This window comes from Scylla paramamosain, chromosome 6 (assembly GCF_035594125.1).
Source record: "Scylla paramamosain isolate STU-SP2022 chromosome 6, ASM3559412v1, whole genome shotgun sequence".
In the NCBI taxonomy this organism is placed as follows: Eukaryota; Metazoa; Arthropoda; class Malacostraca; order Decapoda; family Portunidae; genus Scylla; species Scylla paramamosain.
Window position 1 is genome coordinate 33,501,997 of NC_087156.1, and position 15,581 is coordinate 33,517,577.

The window sequence follows — 15,581 nt, forward strand, 5'->3', positions numbered from 1 at the left end:
GGTCACCCATCCAAATGCTAACCAAACCCACCGTTGCTTAACCTCACCCATTGCCCGTATGCACTAACGTGTTTTTATTTTTGGTTGTGAGAGAAAGGAGAGATTTTATTTCATGCAACAGTACATTTTATAACTCTCTCTCTCTCTCTCTCTCTCTCTCTCTCTCTCTCTCTCTCTCTCTCTCTCTCTCTCTCTCTCTCTCTCTCTCTCTCTCTCTCTCTCTCTCTCTCTCTCTCTCTCTCTCTCTCTCTCTCTCTCTCTCTCTCTCTCTCTCTCTCTCTCTCTCTCTCTCTCTCTCTCTCTCTCTCTCTCTCTCAACATGGCAGCTCACACAATTTTCTTTCATGGACTCCTCAACCTTACGCTCAGCACATCAGTATTCCCCTTCATCCAGTATTCTCTGAGGACAGTGTACGATGTGCCTTTTTTTCATGAGAGCATGATTATACGAACGTCTTTCCCTTCACTCTCACCTCTATCCCCTGCTTGCCTTCTGCCTCCCTCTGTTTATCATCTAAGTCCTGTCATAAGGAAGAAGGTTGATGAAGGAAGATGCAGATAATGGAAAATAATTGTTCACTTGCAGATTCGATTATATGTGACTGTTCTCTTAGTTTTAGTGCCTGGTGTTACTGTTTAGTTGTTTTAATGTCTTGTGGACCATAAATGTTCATATGTATTTAGCTTAAGTAATTTTGTTCGTGGCTTTATGTAATTTTCGTTTAGCCTCATTAATCAGGTTGTAAGTGCCGAGTTATAAGGGAGCTTCAGAAGATTAGACAGATTTTTGATGAGAATTATAGAAATAGGAAGGGACTGCCACGTATTGGCCTGACGGCTTCTTGCATCTTCCCTTATTTTCATATATTATTATGTTCTTATTTACTCAGTGCTTTATGTGATCTGTGGTCAGTAAAAAAATATCTGCTTAGCTACCTTTCCGTGGTTTGTATGGTATGTGTGATTTGTATGTATGTGTTCTTCCTTTTTATTTGCCTTTTAAATATCCGTCGCCACACTGTCTTCCTCCGGTGTCCTCCTCCTCCCTGTTATCCCTCCTGTTGAGTCGCTTCCATTTTTCTCACAGAGGAGTTTGCTCCGAGGAACGAGAGCATCTACCTTCGCCCGGAGTGGATGTCCACCTCGCTCGGGACGCTGTACGTGGCCATGGGGGCTGCCTGCACCTTCACCGTCCTGGTCATCACCATTGCCTCCGTCCTCTACCTCAGAGTCAAGAGGACCAGAACACAGTGAGTCGCTGTTTCGGTGATGTGGTGCGGCTCAGTGTGTGCGTCATTGTGCTGGTGACGAATAGTTGTTCTTGTTTTTTCTGCTCTTATTATTATTATTATTATTATTATTATTATTATTATTATTATTATTATTATTATTATTATTGTTATTTTTACTTATTATTATTATTATTATTATTATTATTTTTTTTTTTTTTTTTTTTTTTTTTTTTTTTTTTTTTTTGCAGGGGGCCTGAGACAGTCAGGTGAGTAGAAAAGGTTGAGAAAACCTTTGTCCCGCCCTGGAATTATAGAGGCTGATGATTGTTATTACTGTGGTTACTGTTATGATGTGGTGCCTGCACGATACTCAGCTTTAGTCGCGCCTCCTTGTCCCGTCCCTAGCATTTATTTTCCCTTATGACATCATCATTGCGTCAAGGGAAATGATACAGGCAGTGTGGCTTCATCAGACTCCTTCCTCTGACGTGACGCTCTCAAGAGGAAGACACCAGATCACCTCAGGAGTCACGCTGCTCATCGCACACAGGATACCAGGATTGTATTAGTACTCGTATTATGTGTGTAGAGTAGTGTCTAGCGAGCCTCGTTGTGGTCTCTCCTGTAGCTAGGAGCCTCACCACACTTGCACGAAGAACATTTGATAACACAACAGCAGCATTGAGCTATCAACGATGATAAAGTATAATCTCTTATGATAGTAATGACAGTACTGAGGAGAGTACATAACAGTAGGCATCAGTGTATCATAACCATATAAGGGAGCTTTACCACAGTCATCCAATTAACGCTCAGTGATTACCGTGTACACCTGTGCAGGGCGTCACTCACCTGCCGGTACTACAGTGGGCCAGGCTACATGGGCGACACGAGTGGCACCACGGGGGGCAGTGTGCGCGGCCCCGCCTCGCTCCGCAGCAACTCCTACGTCACCATCGCCTCCTTCAAAAAGGTGCCCATCATCTCCAGCGAGGTAGGTGGAAGCGGGCGCGCGTCCTTCGCACTACCGGGAAGATGTAAACCCGCATTCTTAAACGCTTTGCTCCTTACTGACGACTATTTTCAGAGGCCACAGAGATGACTGGTTGGACTTCCATTGCAGTTTTTCTCATTGATGATGTAGAATCTTTGTAAAACTTCCACTAGAGTATATTGAAAGTGGCTGCAATAAAGCGGTAAAACGTTTAAGAGTATGAACCACAGCCCGTCCTCACTCATTCAACTTAGTTACTCATTCACTGACTCACTCCCGCGGTCATTAGTTCCATCAGCCATCGCCACGGGGCGTGTGAGGGAGCATTCACTATTAAAAGAAAGTAAACATTAACAGTGCTTCTAACTGCCTCATAATGCTTGTTCTTATTTCACTAGGGTATAATTTTGCTGTAGATTATTTTATTTTTCATTATCGTACAGTACTGTATAAGCTATTGTAAAATTTAATATGCTACGTGAAACATTTGCTATATTTTTTCTTGTAAGAGTGGTAATTTTTCCCCTTTTATTTTCAATGTAATATTTGAGTAGGTTTTACTTAGGGTCAAATATCTCATGAGCCTTGCCTCCCTCCCCTTACCCTCCTGCCTCCCGCTGGCCATTCTGCTTCCCGACAGAAAAAGAAGAAAGCCAAGGTAATAATTCAGTATTCTTCCCTTCATGCATCCATCTCTCTCTCTCTCTCTCTCTCTCTCTCTCTCTCTCTCTCTCTCTCTCTCTCTCTCTCTCTCTCTCTCTCTCTCTCTCTCTCTCTCTCTCTCTCTCTCTCTCTCTCTCTCTCTCCACAATATTATTTCCATATACTGATGTAATTCCTTTTGTGTTTTCGTCCTTCTTACTTTACTTCCAAGGAAATGTATGGATGAAAGTTCACCTATTCTAATAAGGTGTCACTAACCTGTGCGTGCGTGCGTGCATGTGTGCGCGCGCGCGCATTCACTTACGTACGTACATACTCAAGGTCATCAGTCTCTTGCCATCACACATTTTATGCTTTCCTTCCTTTATAAGCTTTAAGAAAATTCTGTTGCGCTTCAGTTTCATCGTAACGTCTTTTAATAATAATTTATAAACTTTCATCCTCACTCGCTTCTTTTCCTGCAAGGCGAGGCGCTTCCCTTTACAGCTCAGAAGGATTATTTCCTCTTAAATTAGTTTTCTTTTTCTTCTTTGTTGATTTCCTTCTTTCACTATTCGAATAGCTTATTTTTCATCTTTCGCATTCATTTCTCCGTCCCTCCCTCCCTCCATTCCTCCCTTTTCGTTTCTTCCATCCTTCTATAATCCTATGTCAGGTAATAAGATTAACTAAAAAAAAAATACTAGTGAAACAAAGAAAACACTGATTTATCAACTACCAGCACAACCATCACCACCACCACCAAAAAAAAATCACATTCAAGAAGACAACATCCACCATTTTCTCTCCATAATATTGCTTTCCCTACCTCACATCTTCCCCTCTCCCTTGTCATTCTCTCTCACTCGTCATCCTTCTCTTTCCTGTGCTCCTTTCTTCCTTTCAGTCTCTCTCAATCCGCCTTTCTTCTTCCGTCTGTTCCTTTCTCCATCCCTTTCATCTTGCAGTGTTTCTCCCTTGCCGTTAAACCTTCATCCCTTCTCCCTTTCCTCTCTGCAGTCTTCCTCCCTTCTCGCTCCTCCTCCTCCTCCTCCTCCTCTTCCCAGCGGTCAAGGCGGGCGTTGATGCACGAGGGGTTTGTGTTGCCAAATAAAAGGGACTTCACAAAGACTCCTGCGGCGGCCATTGTTCCAAAATCGTATGTTATTCCTGTCCTAAGAGAGAGAGAGAGAGAGAGAGAGAGAGAGAGAGAGAGAGAGAGAGAGAGAGAGAGGGGGGTTAGATGGGGTGGGGAAGGGAGATAGTGGTCCAAGGAATCGTTCTTTTATTGCGTCTCTCTCTCTCTCTCTCTCTCTCTCTCTCTCTCTCTCTCTCTCTCTCTCTCTCTCTCTCTCTCTCTCTCTCTCTCTCTCTCTCTCTCTCTCTCTCTCTCTCTCTCTCACACACACACACACACACACACACACACACACACACACACACACACACACACACACACACACACACACACACACACACACACACACACACACACACACACACACACACACACACACACCAAAGAAATAGTGATAATAATTAAATAATCTACCAAGAAAATTAATAATTACATCTCTATAATTTACTGTGTCTTGTATCTTATTGCTTCTCTATATATGTATGTATGTATCTACGTTGTGTGTGTGTGAGAGAAACTGAGTGGCAGCTGGACAACTTTTAAATTCAGCATCGCAAATATGAAGGTGTTTTTAATCATATGTATTCAAATAATGTACTTAGTTATTTTCTCATTCCTTTTTTTACTTTGACATGATAAGGAAATTATCTTTTTGGAAGATTTATGTTGCATATACATCCGAGTGTCGAGTGCTCCTGCTATGTTCTTTTTTCTTACTTTCTTTCTTTATAAAACTGATCGTGTGTGAGTCAGTTTCTTTCCCTGATCTTGTCGCTAATCTCTGCATGACCGTCTGTCTTGTGTGCCAAACGACATAACCTGGAAATGAACGCCCAATAAGAAGACACGTGAACATTGAGCACATGGCAATACAAGCAAGACGTGCGAGCATTCAGTCTTTTCGTCAACCCTCTTCCCTCCCCTTCGAGCACCCATCTACTCATCGATCCATTTCTTCATTCATTTCAATTTCTGTTAACCTATCCATCCCTTTCCTCTTCTTCCGCCACCGCCTCCCAGTCACTACACATCATCTCTTCCTCTCGTATCTTAGCACCGCCATGCATGAAGGAAAGACAAACTCTGCCTCTAGCACCAGCAAACTCATTCACGCGTAAAATAGAGAGAGAGAGAGAGAGAGAGAGAGAGAGAGAGAGAGAGAGAGAGAGAGAGAGAGAGAGAGAGAGAGAGGAGAGAGAGAGAGAGTTTAGCACGTATCCATTTTTGTGTATGTTCTGTCTGACAGCACTCCAACAATCTCTTCAATTCTTTGATGCATGTCGAAGGCATACTTCTTTGTACACAAGTTTAACAAGGAAAAAGCGCAGGATGAGTTGCGATGAAGCCTGTACATTTAAAATTGTACACTGAACATAAGTAATGAACAAAGAATCGGCATCAGCATACTTGCAGGTAAATTTAAATGATACGGACTCCATCCTGAGCAATCACGAAAAAATAATAAATAGCCCAAAGAGTAATCATCAGACATGAGTTAGTTGAAGTTTGATTGGCGCGGGCCGTGGTGGCTGTAAAGCTTTCATGTGATGGAGCAGGACTGCATAATTGCGTGACAGACGAGTGGCTACGCGCTGATCACTTGAAATCTTCCGAGGCTCCACAGTCCCAGGCAGGCGGTATCTAATTAGTCCCTTCAGAATCAGAGCGAAGTATACCTGAATGGCATGATGAATGTTGAGCTTTGGCTGTAATATCACACTGCATGACAGCTGTAGACGCTAATGCAGTCTTCTGGCGGCGGCCTGGCAGGTGTGTGCTGCCGGAACGGGGGGAGAGTCCCTGCACTACGCCTCGTCGCCACTCTCGCAGGTGTACTCACAGCCCTACTCTCCTGCCCATTCACTCCCCGCCTCCCGACACTCGCACGCCTCCTGCTGCGCCTCCTCCCTGCACTCCCAGGTGAGACAGGCACGGCACACCTTCACCACCTCACCGGGTGTTCATCCAAGTTAATTTTGCTGTAGGTTTGGCTGACTACTGCACTCCTCTAGTGTTGCTGTATGAGTCATGTTTTCAGAGTCTTGGAATAAGCAGGGTCATTGAATGTCTGTTGATAACTCAGATTGCACATTATTGTACAAAACTGTTTCACTGCATTATGTTCCTTTTATCTTATATTTACTATTTGATGGTGATTGATTTTAAGTTTGCTGTATTGTATATGTGTGTAAGAGATAGAGGTAATAACCCCTTTGTCGTGTTGTGAACAACCTTCAGGCTTCGTGGCGTGACCCTCGCAACCTTGACCCCAGTGAGAGGGTGAGGCAGCTGGCCATAGACGGCTGGAAGGTGAGTGTGGAGGCGGCAGACTCTGTGACAGGCACCAGCAGGACTTTCGTTTATAGTTAGTAATATCATCTGCCTTTTAGCTTCACCAGTTTTCAATTAAGGAAGCATTGTTGAATATAATGTGTTGTTCATTAATGTCCTTTCATTAATCTTGATATTTTGTCACACCATTATTACAGGCATTTTGCAGATCACTTTTTTTTTTTTTTTTTTCTTAAATATAATGACTAAGTTATGTATTTATGAAATTATTTTCAACATTCTTGCTGGTAAGTATTGTTATTAATATTTTTAATTTACTTTTATGTTGATGAATAACATGTACAGCAGAAACCAGATCATGTATGACTAACACCGATCCGCTTCCTGGGTGGCATCGCGGCACACAGGTGGAGGTGGGCGAGGTGGTGCAGGAAGGCACCTTCGGGAAGGTGCTGCGAGGCGTCTATCGAGACCCCTACGCCCGCGCAGCTCTTAATGTCATCATCAAAACAGTCTCAAGTAGGTGATGCATCAGTACTAACTCCTGGTGTGTTCAGGTTGTCAAATGGTAGCCTGCTCAGCACTTCATGTTACTCTACTTAGCTTGTTGTGCCTTGAGTATTGAAGACTCAGGTCAACTATATGATATGTTCATCCTTGTATATGAAGTGTAGGTGTGTGCATATAGCCCCATGTTTGCTTCCCTCTGTCATTTCATTTAATCCCACATAAGCAGTTTTTAGAGAGAAGAATTCTTAAAAGGGAAGCATAATACGCTCATATGAAGTGATGACATCCCTGAAACGAGGCCAGGTAGCTCAGCCTGAGAAACTGGGACTCTTTCTTCTCCCCCCTGCTAGTTTTCCCTTTTAAAAACATGCCCAGAGGGAAAGGAAGACATGAAAGAAAAGTTAATCAGATAACAGGAATCGAGAGTCCTCACTAAAGAAAAATGCAGCTTTAGCAGAGACAGTGAGGTTATCCTACGCCCCCATCTAGACTTTTACTCTTTCCCGTCACTGCAGGTGAGGCGTCTTCAGCACAGGCGAGGATGGCAGTTAGAGAAGGGCTGCTGTTGGCAGGTCTTCACCACCAACACCTCTTGCCCGTGTTGGGGGGTTTGCCTCGCCGATCCTCGCCGTCCTCTCCTCCTGTACCCACATCTCGGCCTCACTAACCTCAAGACGTGAGTGCTGAGGGCTTTGTCACTTTCAGCAGTGGTGCCAGTCATCAAATATGTATAGACTATTCAAGAAATTTATTACTACCAGACCTTTCTTGTCTTACCATTGCACTGCTGCTTGCATTTTTTCGCCTATTCTTATGTTGGTGTGTCTAAGGTGTTCAACTTATTTTAAAGCTAGAAAATAAGCTCATTCAGTTTATTTATGAGGTTAAAATGTTTGGAAAAGCAACACTTTATGTACCATCAACATCAGGTATCTGCTGGGCTGCGGGCGGGGCTCCAATGATGGAGTGAAGCTTCTGACTCGAGATCTGGTGCACATTGCCATCCAAATTTGCCTGGGACTCATCCACCTTCACCAGCAGCGACTCCTGCACAAAGACGTCGCTACCAGAAATTGCTTGTGAGTAAACCCAAGTGAAGAGAATGAATGGAGGTGCCACAATAGTTAGCCAACCTTATTAACACATGTTTTCAAAGATTCCAAATTCTTCCCCCTGCCACACATCCTTTTTTCTGGCAACTTTGTTACAGAAGATGTAAATGAAACATATTGATTACTACCTAAAGATGCTAATATGTGCCAGATTAAGAAGCAGTAATCTTATGAGCTGTAATTAGTGAAGAGGAGGGGGTAGTAGACATCTGCTGAAACGATAATTACTCCCAGTGAGGTCCTGAACCACTGGATCAGGGGTGCTGTGAATTTATCAGTAACCTAGCTCTGACCCCATTGAACATTTCCCTGTGTGACTCACTATACACAGGGGCAGTCACAGCCTGCACTCTAAAAACAACTCTTCCTTCACAACATTCTTGATCTTTTCCTAACCTCTAATGATTTTTGCTTATGCTGTCACTCTATTTTTTCCATTGGGCTCCTTCAATCACAATCTCATATCTGTAGCTTGTCCTATCGTTCCAATCCCTCCTCAGGATCTCACAAAGCAGAGGTTCCTGTAGCGTTGTGCCTCTGCTAATTGAGGGGACTTGAGGAGGTATTATGCTGATTTTCCTTTGAATGACTACTACTTCCGTGTTGAGTGCATAAAAGAGGTGATAGTGTCAGGCATTGAGACGTACATTCCTCATTCTCTCTCGACGTAAACCTTGCAAACCATTCTCGTGTTATACATGATAGAGAGGTGGCCCACAAAAGGTACATGTGCCTTCCATCACCTGAATCTCATGAGCTTTTTATTTCAGATCGGAATCATGCCAAGTCTGTTCTCCAACTAGCCAAAAACTCCTACATTAATAGAAAGTGTCAAAATCTTTCAAGATCTAACTCCCCTCGTGACTTCTGGCACCTACCCAAAAATATCTCCAGTAACTGCTTCTTCATCTTTCCCTCCTTTATTTCAGCCAGATGGCACCATTGCCATCTTATCTATTTCTAGACCTGAACTCTTCACTCAAACCTTTGCTAAAAACTCTATCTTGGATGATTCATTAAAATCTTTGGCTGTGATGCTATCCATGCCCTCGCTAGTCTAAACCCTCAGCAGACTTATGGACCTGATGGGGTCCCTCCTATTTTATTTGAAAACTGCACCTCTGTGCTTGCACCTTGCCTAGTCAAACTCTTTCAACTTTGTCTATCAATATCTACCTTTCCTTCGTGCTGGAAGTTTGCCTAAATTCAGCCTGTTCCTGAAAAGGATGACCATTCTAGTCCCTCAAACTACCTTCGTATTGCTTTAATTTCCTGCTTCTCTAAAGTTTTGAATCTATCCTCAACAGGAAGATTCTTAAACATCTATCACTTCACAACCTTCTTTCTGATCGCCAGTATGGGCTTCGTCAAGGCTGCTCTACTGGTGATCTGGCTTTCCTTACTGAGTCTTGGTCATCCTCTTTTAGAGATTTTGGCAAAACTTTTGCTGTTACCCTAGACATAACAAAAGCTTTTGGTAGAGTCTGGTACAAAGTTTTGATTTCCAAACTACCCTCCTACAGCTTTTATCCTTTTCTCTGTAACTTCATCTCAAGTTTCCTTTCTGACTATTCTATTGCTGCTGTGGCAGACGGTTACTTTTCTTCTAAATATATTAAAAGTGGTGTTCCTCAGGATTCTGCCCTGTTACCTACTCTCCTCTTATTATTCATCAGTGATCTTCTAAACCAAACTTCTTGCCCTATTCACTTCTACGCTGATGATACCACCCTGCACTTTCCCATATCTTTTCATAGACGTCCAATTCTTCAAGAAGTAAATAGTTCTTGCAGGGAAGCCACAGAACGCCTGACTTCTGATCTCTCTAAAATTTCTGATTGGGGCAAAGCAAACATAGTATTGTTCAATGCCTCAAAAACTCAATTCCTCCATCTATCAGCTTGACACAACCTTCCAGACAATTATCCCCTCTTCAGTGACGCTTAACTGTCCTCCTCTTCTGCACTGAACATCCTGGGTCTGTTCTTTATTTATAATCCAAACTAGAAATTTCGCATCTCATCTCTAGCTAAAACAGCTCCAGTGAAGTTGTTTTGAGTCATCGCGAGTTTTTCTCAACCCTCTCCCTAGCTGCTAACTCTGTACAAGGGCCTTATCTGCCCATGTATGGAGTATGCATCACATGTACGAGTATGGGGGGTTATTCCACTCACCGCTCTTTTAGACACGTTGGAATGAAAAGCTTTTCGTCTTATCAACTCCTCCTCTTCAACTGACTGTGTTCAGCCTCTTTTTCATCGCTGCAATGTCGCATCTCTTGCTATTTTCTACCGCTATTTTCATATCAACTGCTCTTCTGATCTTGCTAACTGCATGCCTTCCTCCCGCGGCCTCGCTGCACTAGACTCCCTTCTTTCTCTCATCCCTATTCTGTCCACTCTCTAATGCAAGAGTTAACCAGTATTCTCATTCATTCATCCCTTTCTCTGGTAGACTCTGGAACTCCCTGCATGCTTCTGTATTTCCACCTTCCTATTTCTTGAACTCTTTCAAGAAGGAGGTTTCAAGACATTTATCCTGTAATTTTTTAGTTCGTTCGGGGACCGGTACCTCAGTGGGCCTCTTTTTTAATTACAGTTTTGTTGCCCTTGACCGGTGCCCCTCCTACATAAAGAAAAAAAAATGTGTATCGGGCCACTGCTGGCGCCATTTACTGGGCTGGTATGTCATCCTCCCATCCCAACTCCTATAGGACGTGGTATATTGGGTGAAGGAGTCTGATTTTGTAGCTTTCTTCCATTTATTTGGTGTAGAGAGAATACACAGACTTGGCTTGTTCCGAATGGCAATGCTAATATCCTCCAGTCGATTTTCGAACTCTTAATTTATTTATCCCGGGCTGAGACGCGTCCACCAGTCACATGCAGCACGTTTATCACGTGGTTGAAGAGAAAAGGGTAAGATGAATTTAGTACAACAGTTTAACCACACGTGACGAGCCATTTATCTTAAAGAAAACCCAAAAGCTCCATCTATAGCCATATAGTGGGAGGAGCCTATATTTCTCAAGATTTGGTATTGAGTATAGTTAGATGAGGTGCGAGGAGCGCGTCCCCACGTGGCGATTTGCGTCCACGAGGTCGTGTGAGTAGATACTCATTATATATAAATATATATATATATATATATATATATATATATATATATATATATATATATATATATATATATATATATATATATATATATATATATACGAGTATATATATATATATATATATATATATATATATATATATATATATATATATATATATATATATATATATATATATATATATATATATATATATATATATATATATATATATATATATATATATAAATACATATATGATGGGAAGTGTAAAAAGACAATAAAAAATAAATAAAATATGTACAAAATATTTACAAAAGGAGAGACGAAATACGTACGTATCAGAGAGGAGATCGGGCACTCCAGAACAGGACGTAGTCACAAGGCAGACAGTCGTGAATCATGGAGAAAGCCCAGACACTGGTCAAGCAAAAATTAGCTTGCGCAACCAAAAACGGGTGATAAAAAAAATAAATAAAAATAAAAATAAAGCATAAACCGTTCTGGAAGGTGAAGATGGCAGGCTGTAGTGTGAGCCGGGAATAAGAAGGACGCCTTAGAAAAAAAAATATCTGCAATAAATAGAAGCACGCCAAGAATAGGTAAAAAGAAAACGTCATGCTGGCGAGAATGCATGATCGTGGGTGAAAAGGCATCATAATGCAAGAAGAGCAGTTACTAAGAGAAGAATTATGTGAAGCACTAAGATGCAGTGAAAATGAATTGTTGGGAAAAAGAAACTGAGGTATATTCGCACAAACACTGAAGCGTGTACCAGAAGTGTGTAATTGTTAGCAACTTAATGAAAATTGACCGCGTGTGATGGGCCAGTGCGAGTGTCTGTGGACAACTAATGACTACTGAGTGCGCCGATATGGGGAGGAGCAAGTGCGAAGTCAGGAACGGTGTGGAAAAGGCTGTGAGGGACGAGGGAAGAGTATGAGGCGCAGGGAATGAACGAGACAAAAAAATAAAGATAAAAAAGTACAAAAAATAGAAAACATATTCTCAAAAAAAAAAAAAAAATGAACCACAAAAATATATACACACAGAAGACAACTAGAAAGGTGTAAGGTGTGTTGTGAGCATATTACCGCCGGTGCGATGAGATATGGGTGGGCCGCCATCAGGAGATGAAGGGCCGTGTCAACGAGGAGCCAGCCAGAGGCGACAAGGGCGTATCGCGGTGAGAAGTAGGAAGGAGAACCCGCAGAAATCTCCGATGGTACAGGAGATATGACGGTGAATAGACAGCAGGTAAGGAGCGGCGACAACTGAGGCGGCGGCTGACGACGTGACAGTGATGGCGCCAAAGAGTTGTGGTGAGAGCCACGAGGAGATGCAGGCGTCACAGAACCATCAGTCACAGGAGGAAGCAGTGGGCGACATTGATGAGTGGGCTCGTCTCATGAAGTGCAGAGGGCCTAGCAGGGCAGTAGTGATGCCTCAGGATGTTTGGGCAGCGTCACAAGAAGTAGCCATGCCTCGGGAAGACGCAGGAGCGTCGACATGGATTGGATATGGCTTCAGGAGTGTCGCATGGGAGTAGGGACGTCACAGAAACAGAGACATGACAGGAAAATGACGTCATAGTGAGGCAGGAGCGAGGCACGGTGCTGCAGGAGGGCGAAGAAGCAAAGGATCGGGAAACTGCTGCTTCAGGAGCGGGCTGCTGCTGCCACCACTTAAGTACTGGGCTGGTCGTCCTCCCATCCCGACTCCTACATGATGGGATGGAGGACTCATTTTGTAGCTTTTTTTCGTTTATTTGGTGTAGAGATTTCGCTCGCCTCCTAATAGTAATGCCGACTCTCGAACCCTTAATTTATTTATCCCGGGCCGAGAGGCGTCCACCAATCACATACAGTGCATTCGTTACGTGGTTGAGGAGAAAAGTGTGTGATCATAATTGGCAAAAGGTGTGAGCCCAGGTGTTTTCCCATGGGAGCGATAATCCTAGAATAGTCAGATGAGGTGTGAGGGATGCGTTCCCACATGGCGATGTGCCTCCGCACATATGCTTAGAATACATAAGATTATAAATAGTGCACATGGCTTTTAGGAATCCACACTTAACAAAAAGAACAGTAAGCTATAAATAAAAATTACCTAAGTCATGAAACAGCAAAACTGAGTAATGAACGAAATTATACTCTGCTATGAGACATCATTTTCCTTCCCTACATTACGGTGTCAATTTGCCAAGAAACGGAAAACAAAAGTTTGGCAAATTCGTTTAAAGGAATTTTTGTTGTGGATCATGAAAATACACGTCAGCACTGAGGTAGGGAAGGTGCTTTGAGAGAGAGAGAGAGAGAGAATGGAAGTGGTGTCTTTTGAGGGTGATATCGTGGCAAATTGTAGTACATCCCGGTGGGTTTTTCTTTGCCGCTTCCCTGACAGCTTACCATGCGTGTATTGTCTCCACCTCAGGGAAGCAGTCATCACCTCCACCAGTGACTAGATTATGACGTGAAGAACAAGAATCTTTCACGTCGTTGCCACGTGTTCTTGTGTCTCGCTACGATCCTGCCATGCCTGGAGCACCGTAACTCTCATGTTCTAGATGGTTGTTAGATTTATACTACCAAATAGTCGTATAAATGTAATCATGCAAGAAACTGATACCGAAATTCATATCAAAATTAAGGGAAAATACAAATACTAATAGTTTGATAGATATGTTGAATGATACATTTTTGCGGTACAAACCATACAACACATCTCGCCTTCTAAGCTTCATTCACGTCTCGTTAATTTCAATTTATTTAGTGTATTACAATTTAGAGTGAATGCCATCATCTTGCCCTTCAGTGCTCATCATATTTTTGTTTCATTTTACACATTAAGGAATCACAGAGGTCATGGAGAACATAATACCAAATATAGTATTTTAAGACAATACTTATTATTATATTGCTACAAACTTTTATGTATTCAGTTCTCTCATCTCCTGACTTCCCTTGTAATCTTTGACAGGATTGACTCAGAACTACAGGTTCGGGTGTCAGACACTGCCCTGGCCCGGGACCTCTTCCCACAGGACTACCACTGTCTTGGGGACAACGAGAACCGCTCCGTCAAGTGGCTGAGTCTGGAAGCCCTGATCCACAAACAATTCACTCCTGCTAACGATGTGGTAAGACGCAGATCATTTTGCTTTTTTTTAGGGTTGGTAAATTTATAGAATTAATTACCAAGATTAACAGAATTATGTGTGTGGTCTCTTCATCCTTTAATGTAAATATATTTTATCATCATATTGCAATCAGTATACCAGTAGCTTGAGCAATTTTTCATCTTTTATTTTTTTCCCAACCATTTCACATTATCTTGCACCATGTCTTAGAGTGTATTTATGTTCCTTTCTACATTGAATAGGCGAAGGTTGATGAGTACCGCCTTCCTCTCTTGTTTTATTATTGCAAACATAAACTATTCAGTCTGCTTCAATTCAGTGGATGTTCGGAGTGCTCCTGTGGGAACTGGCGACGCTGGCTCAGCAGCCCTACATCGAGGTGGATCCCTTCGAGATGGCAGCCTATCTGCGTGACGGCTACCGCCTGGCCCAGCCCAACAACTGCCCTGATGAGCTGTAAGGAGCGGACATGGGAGGGAGAAGGGAAACCAGAAGGCTAGTGGCTGCAAGGAGGCATCAGCATCTTAAAAACACCAATTACCAAGGATCTCATTTTATCTTTCATCTCATAGGACATACCATCTTCTAAAACATTGAAATCTTTATGAAACACTGACAGCCCTACCAGCCTTGTGGTCATTGAGTAGTAGGAAATGTTCATGTTTATAAATTAATTATGATTTTTATTGCTAACTACAGTAAGTAGCTACAGTGAACTGAAGATGCAAAAAATCTTGGTTATTGGTTAGCTTTTATGATACTCATGTAACTGAAAGGGAGCATGTAATCAGATCCCAAGGAGATAAAAAAAAATCCTACACTGTGACTTATAAATAAACAGTTCATGCAGTCAATATTCATCATACTAACAGTGACACATGGAACAACAACACTAAAATTTTCAATGATATTAATGTAAAGCATATTCCTGCATTCTATAAGTGTTGCATTAAAGCAGCAAGTTTGTACATTAATTTGATTCAGTTTAATTATGCCCACTGCATACACCCCCCCTTCTCTCTCTCTCTCTCTCTCTCTCTCTCTCTCTCTCTCTCTCTCTCTCTCTCTCTCTCTCTCTCTCTCTCTCTCTCTCTCTCTCTCTCTCTCTCTCTCTCTCTCTCTCTCTCTCTCTCTCTCTCTCTCTCTCTCTCTCTCTCTCTCTCTCTCTCTCTCTCTCTCCACTATAAGTTTTGTTGCATTCTGACATTATCCCTCTTGTATATAAAAACTTCTTTCTTCCCCCCGCTTTTTTTTTTTTTTCATATTTCGTAACCGCAGCTCACAAGAAGATTATTATCACTTCCATCCAATTCGTGACCTGGATGATACTGACCTTAAACTCCATCTTGTGGATGCAATGACAGGTTCACATTTTATTTGCATAGTTTTTGGCCAACACAGTTAAACCAGGATAAAAATGTCATA

At 42.3% G+C, this 15,581-nt stretch overlaps 1 protein-coding gene across 1 annotated transcript in view; it reads left to right on the forward strand.

The window, feature by feature from the left end:
* The window catches only part of LOC135101622 (tyrosine-protein kinase Dnt-like), a 242,808-nt gene that overhangs the window by 223,785 nt on the left and 3,442 nt on the right, over nucleotides 1-15,581 (forward strand). Inside the window, 11 exon segments of the mRNA XM_064005851.1 lie at nucleotides 1,088-1,250; nucleotides 2,073-2,226; nucleotides 2,867-2,884; nucleotides 5,777-5,926; nucleotides 6,245-6,316; nucleotides 6,706-6,817; nucleotides 7,324-7,412; nucleotides 7,414-7,484; nucleotides 7,738-7,887; nucleotides 13,997-14,156; nucleotides 14,476-14,612. Coding sequence (XP_063861921.1) covers nucleotides 1,088-1,250; nucleotides 2,073-2,226; nucleotides 2,867-2,884; nucleotides 5,777-5,926; nucleotides 6,245-6,316; nucleotides 6,706-6,817; nucleotides 7,324-7,412; nucleotides 7,414-7,484; nucleotides 7,738-7,887; nucleotides 13,997-14,156; nucleotides 14,476-14,612 — 1,276 coding nt within the window.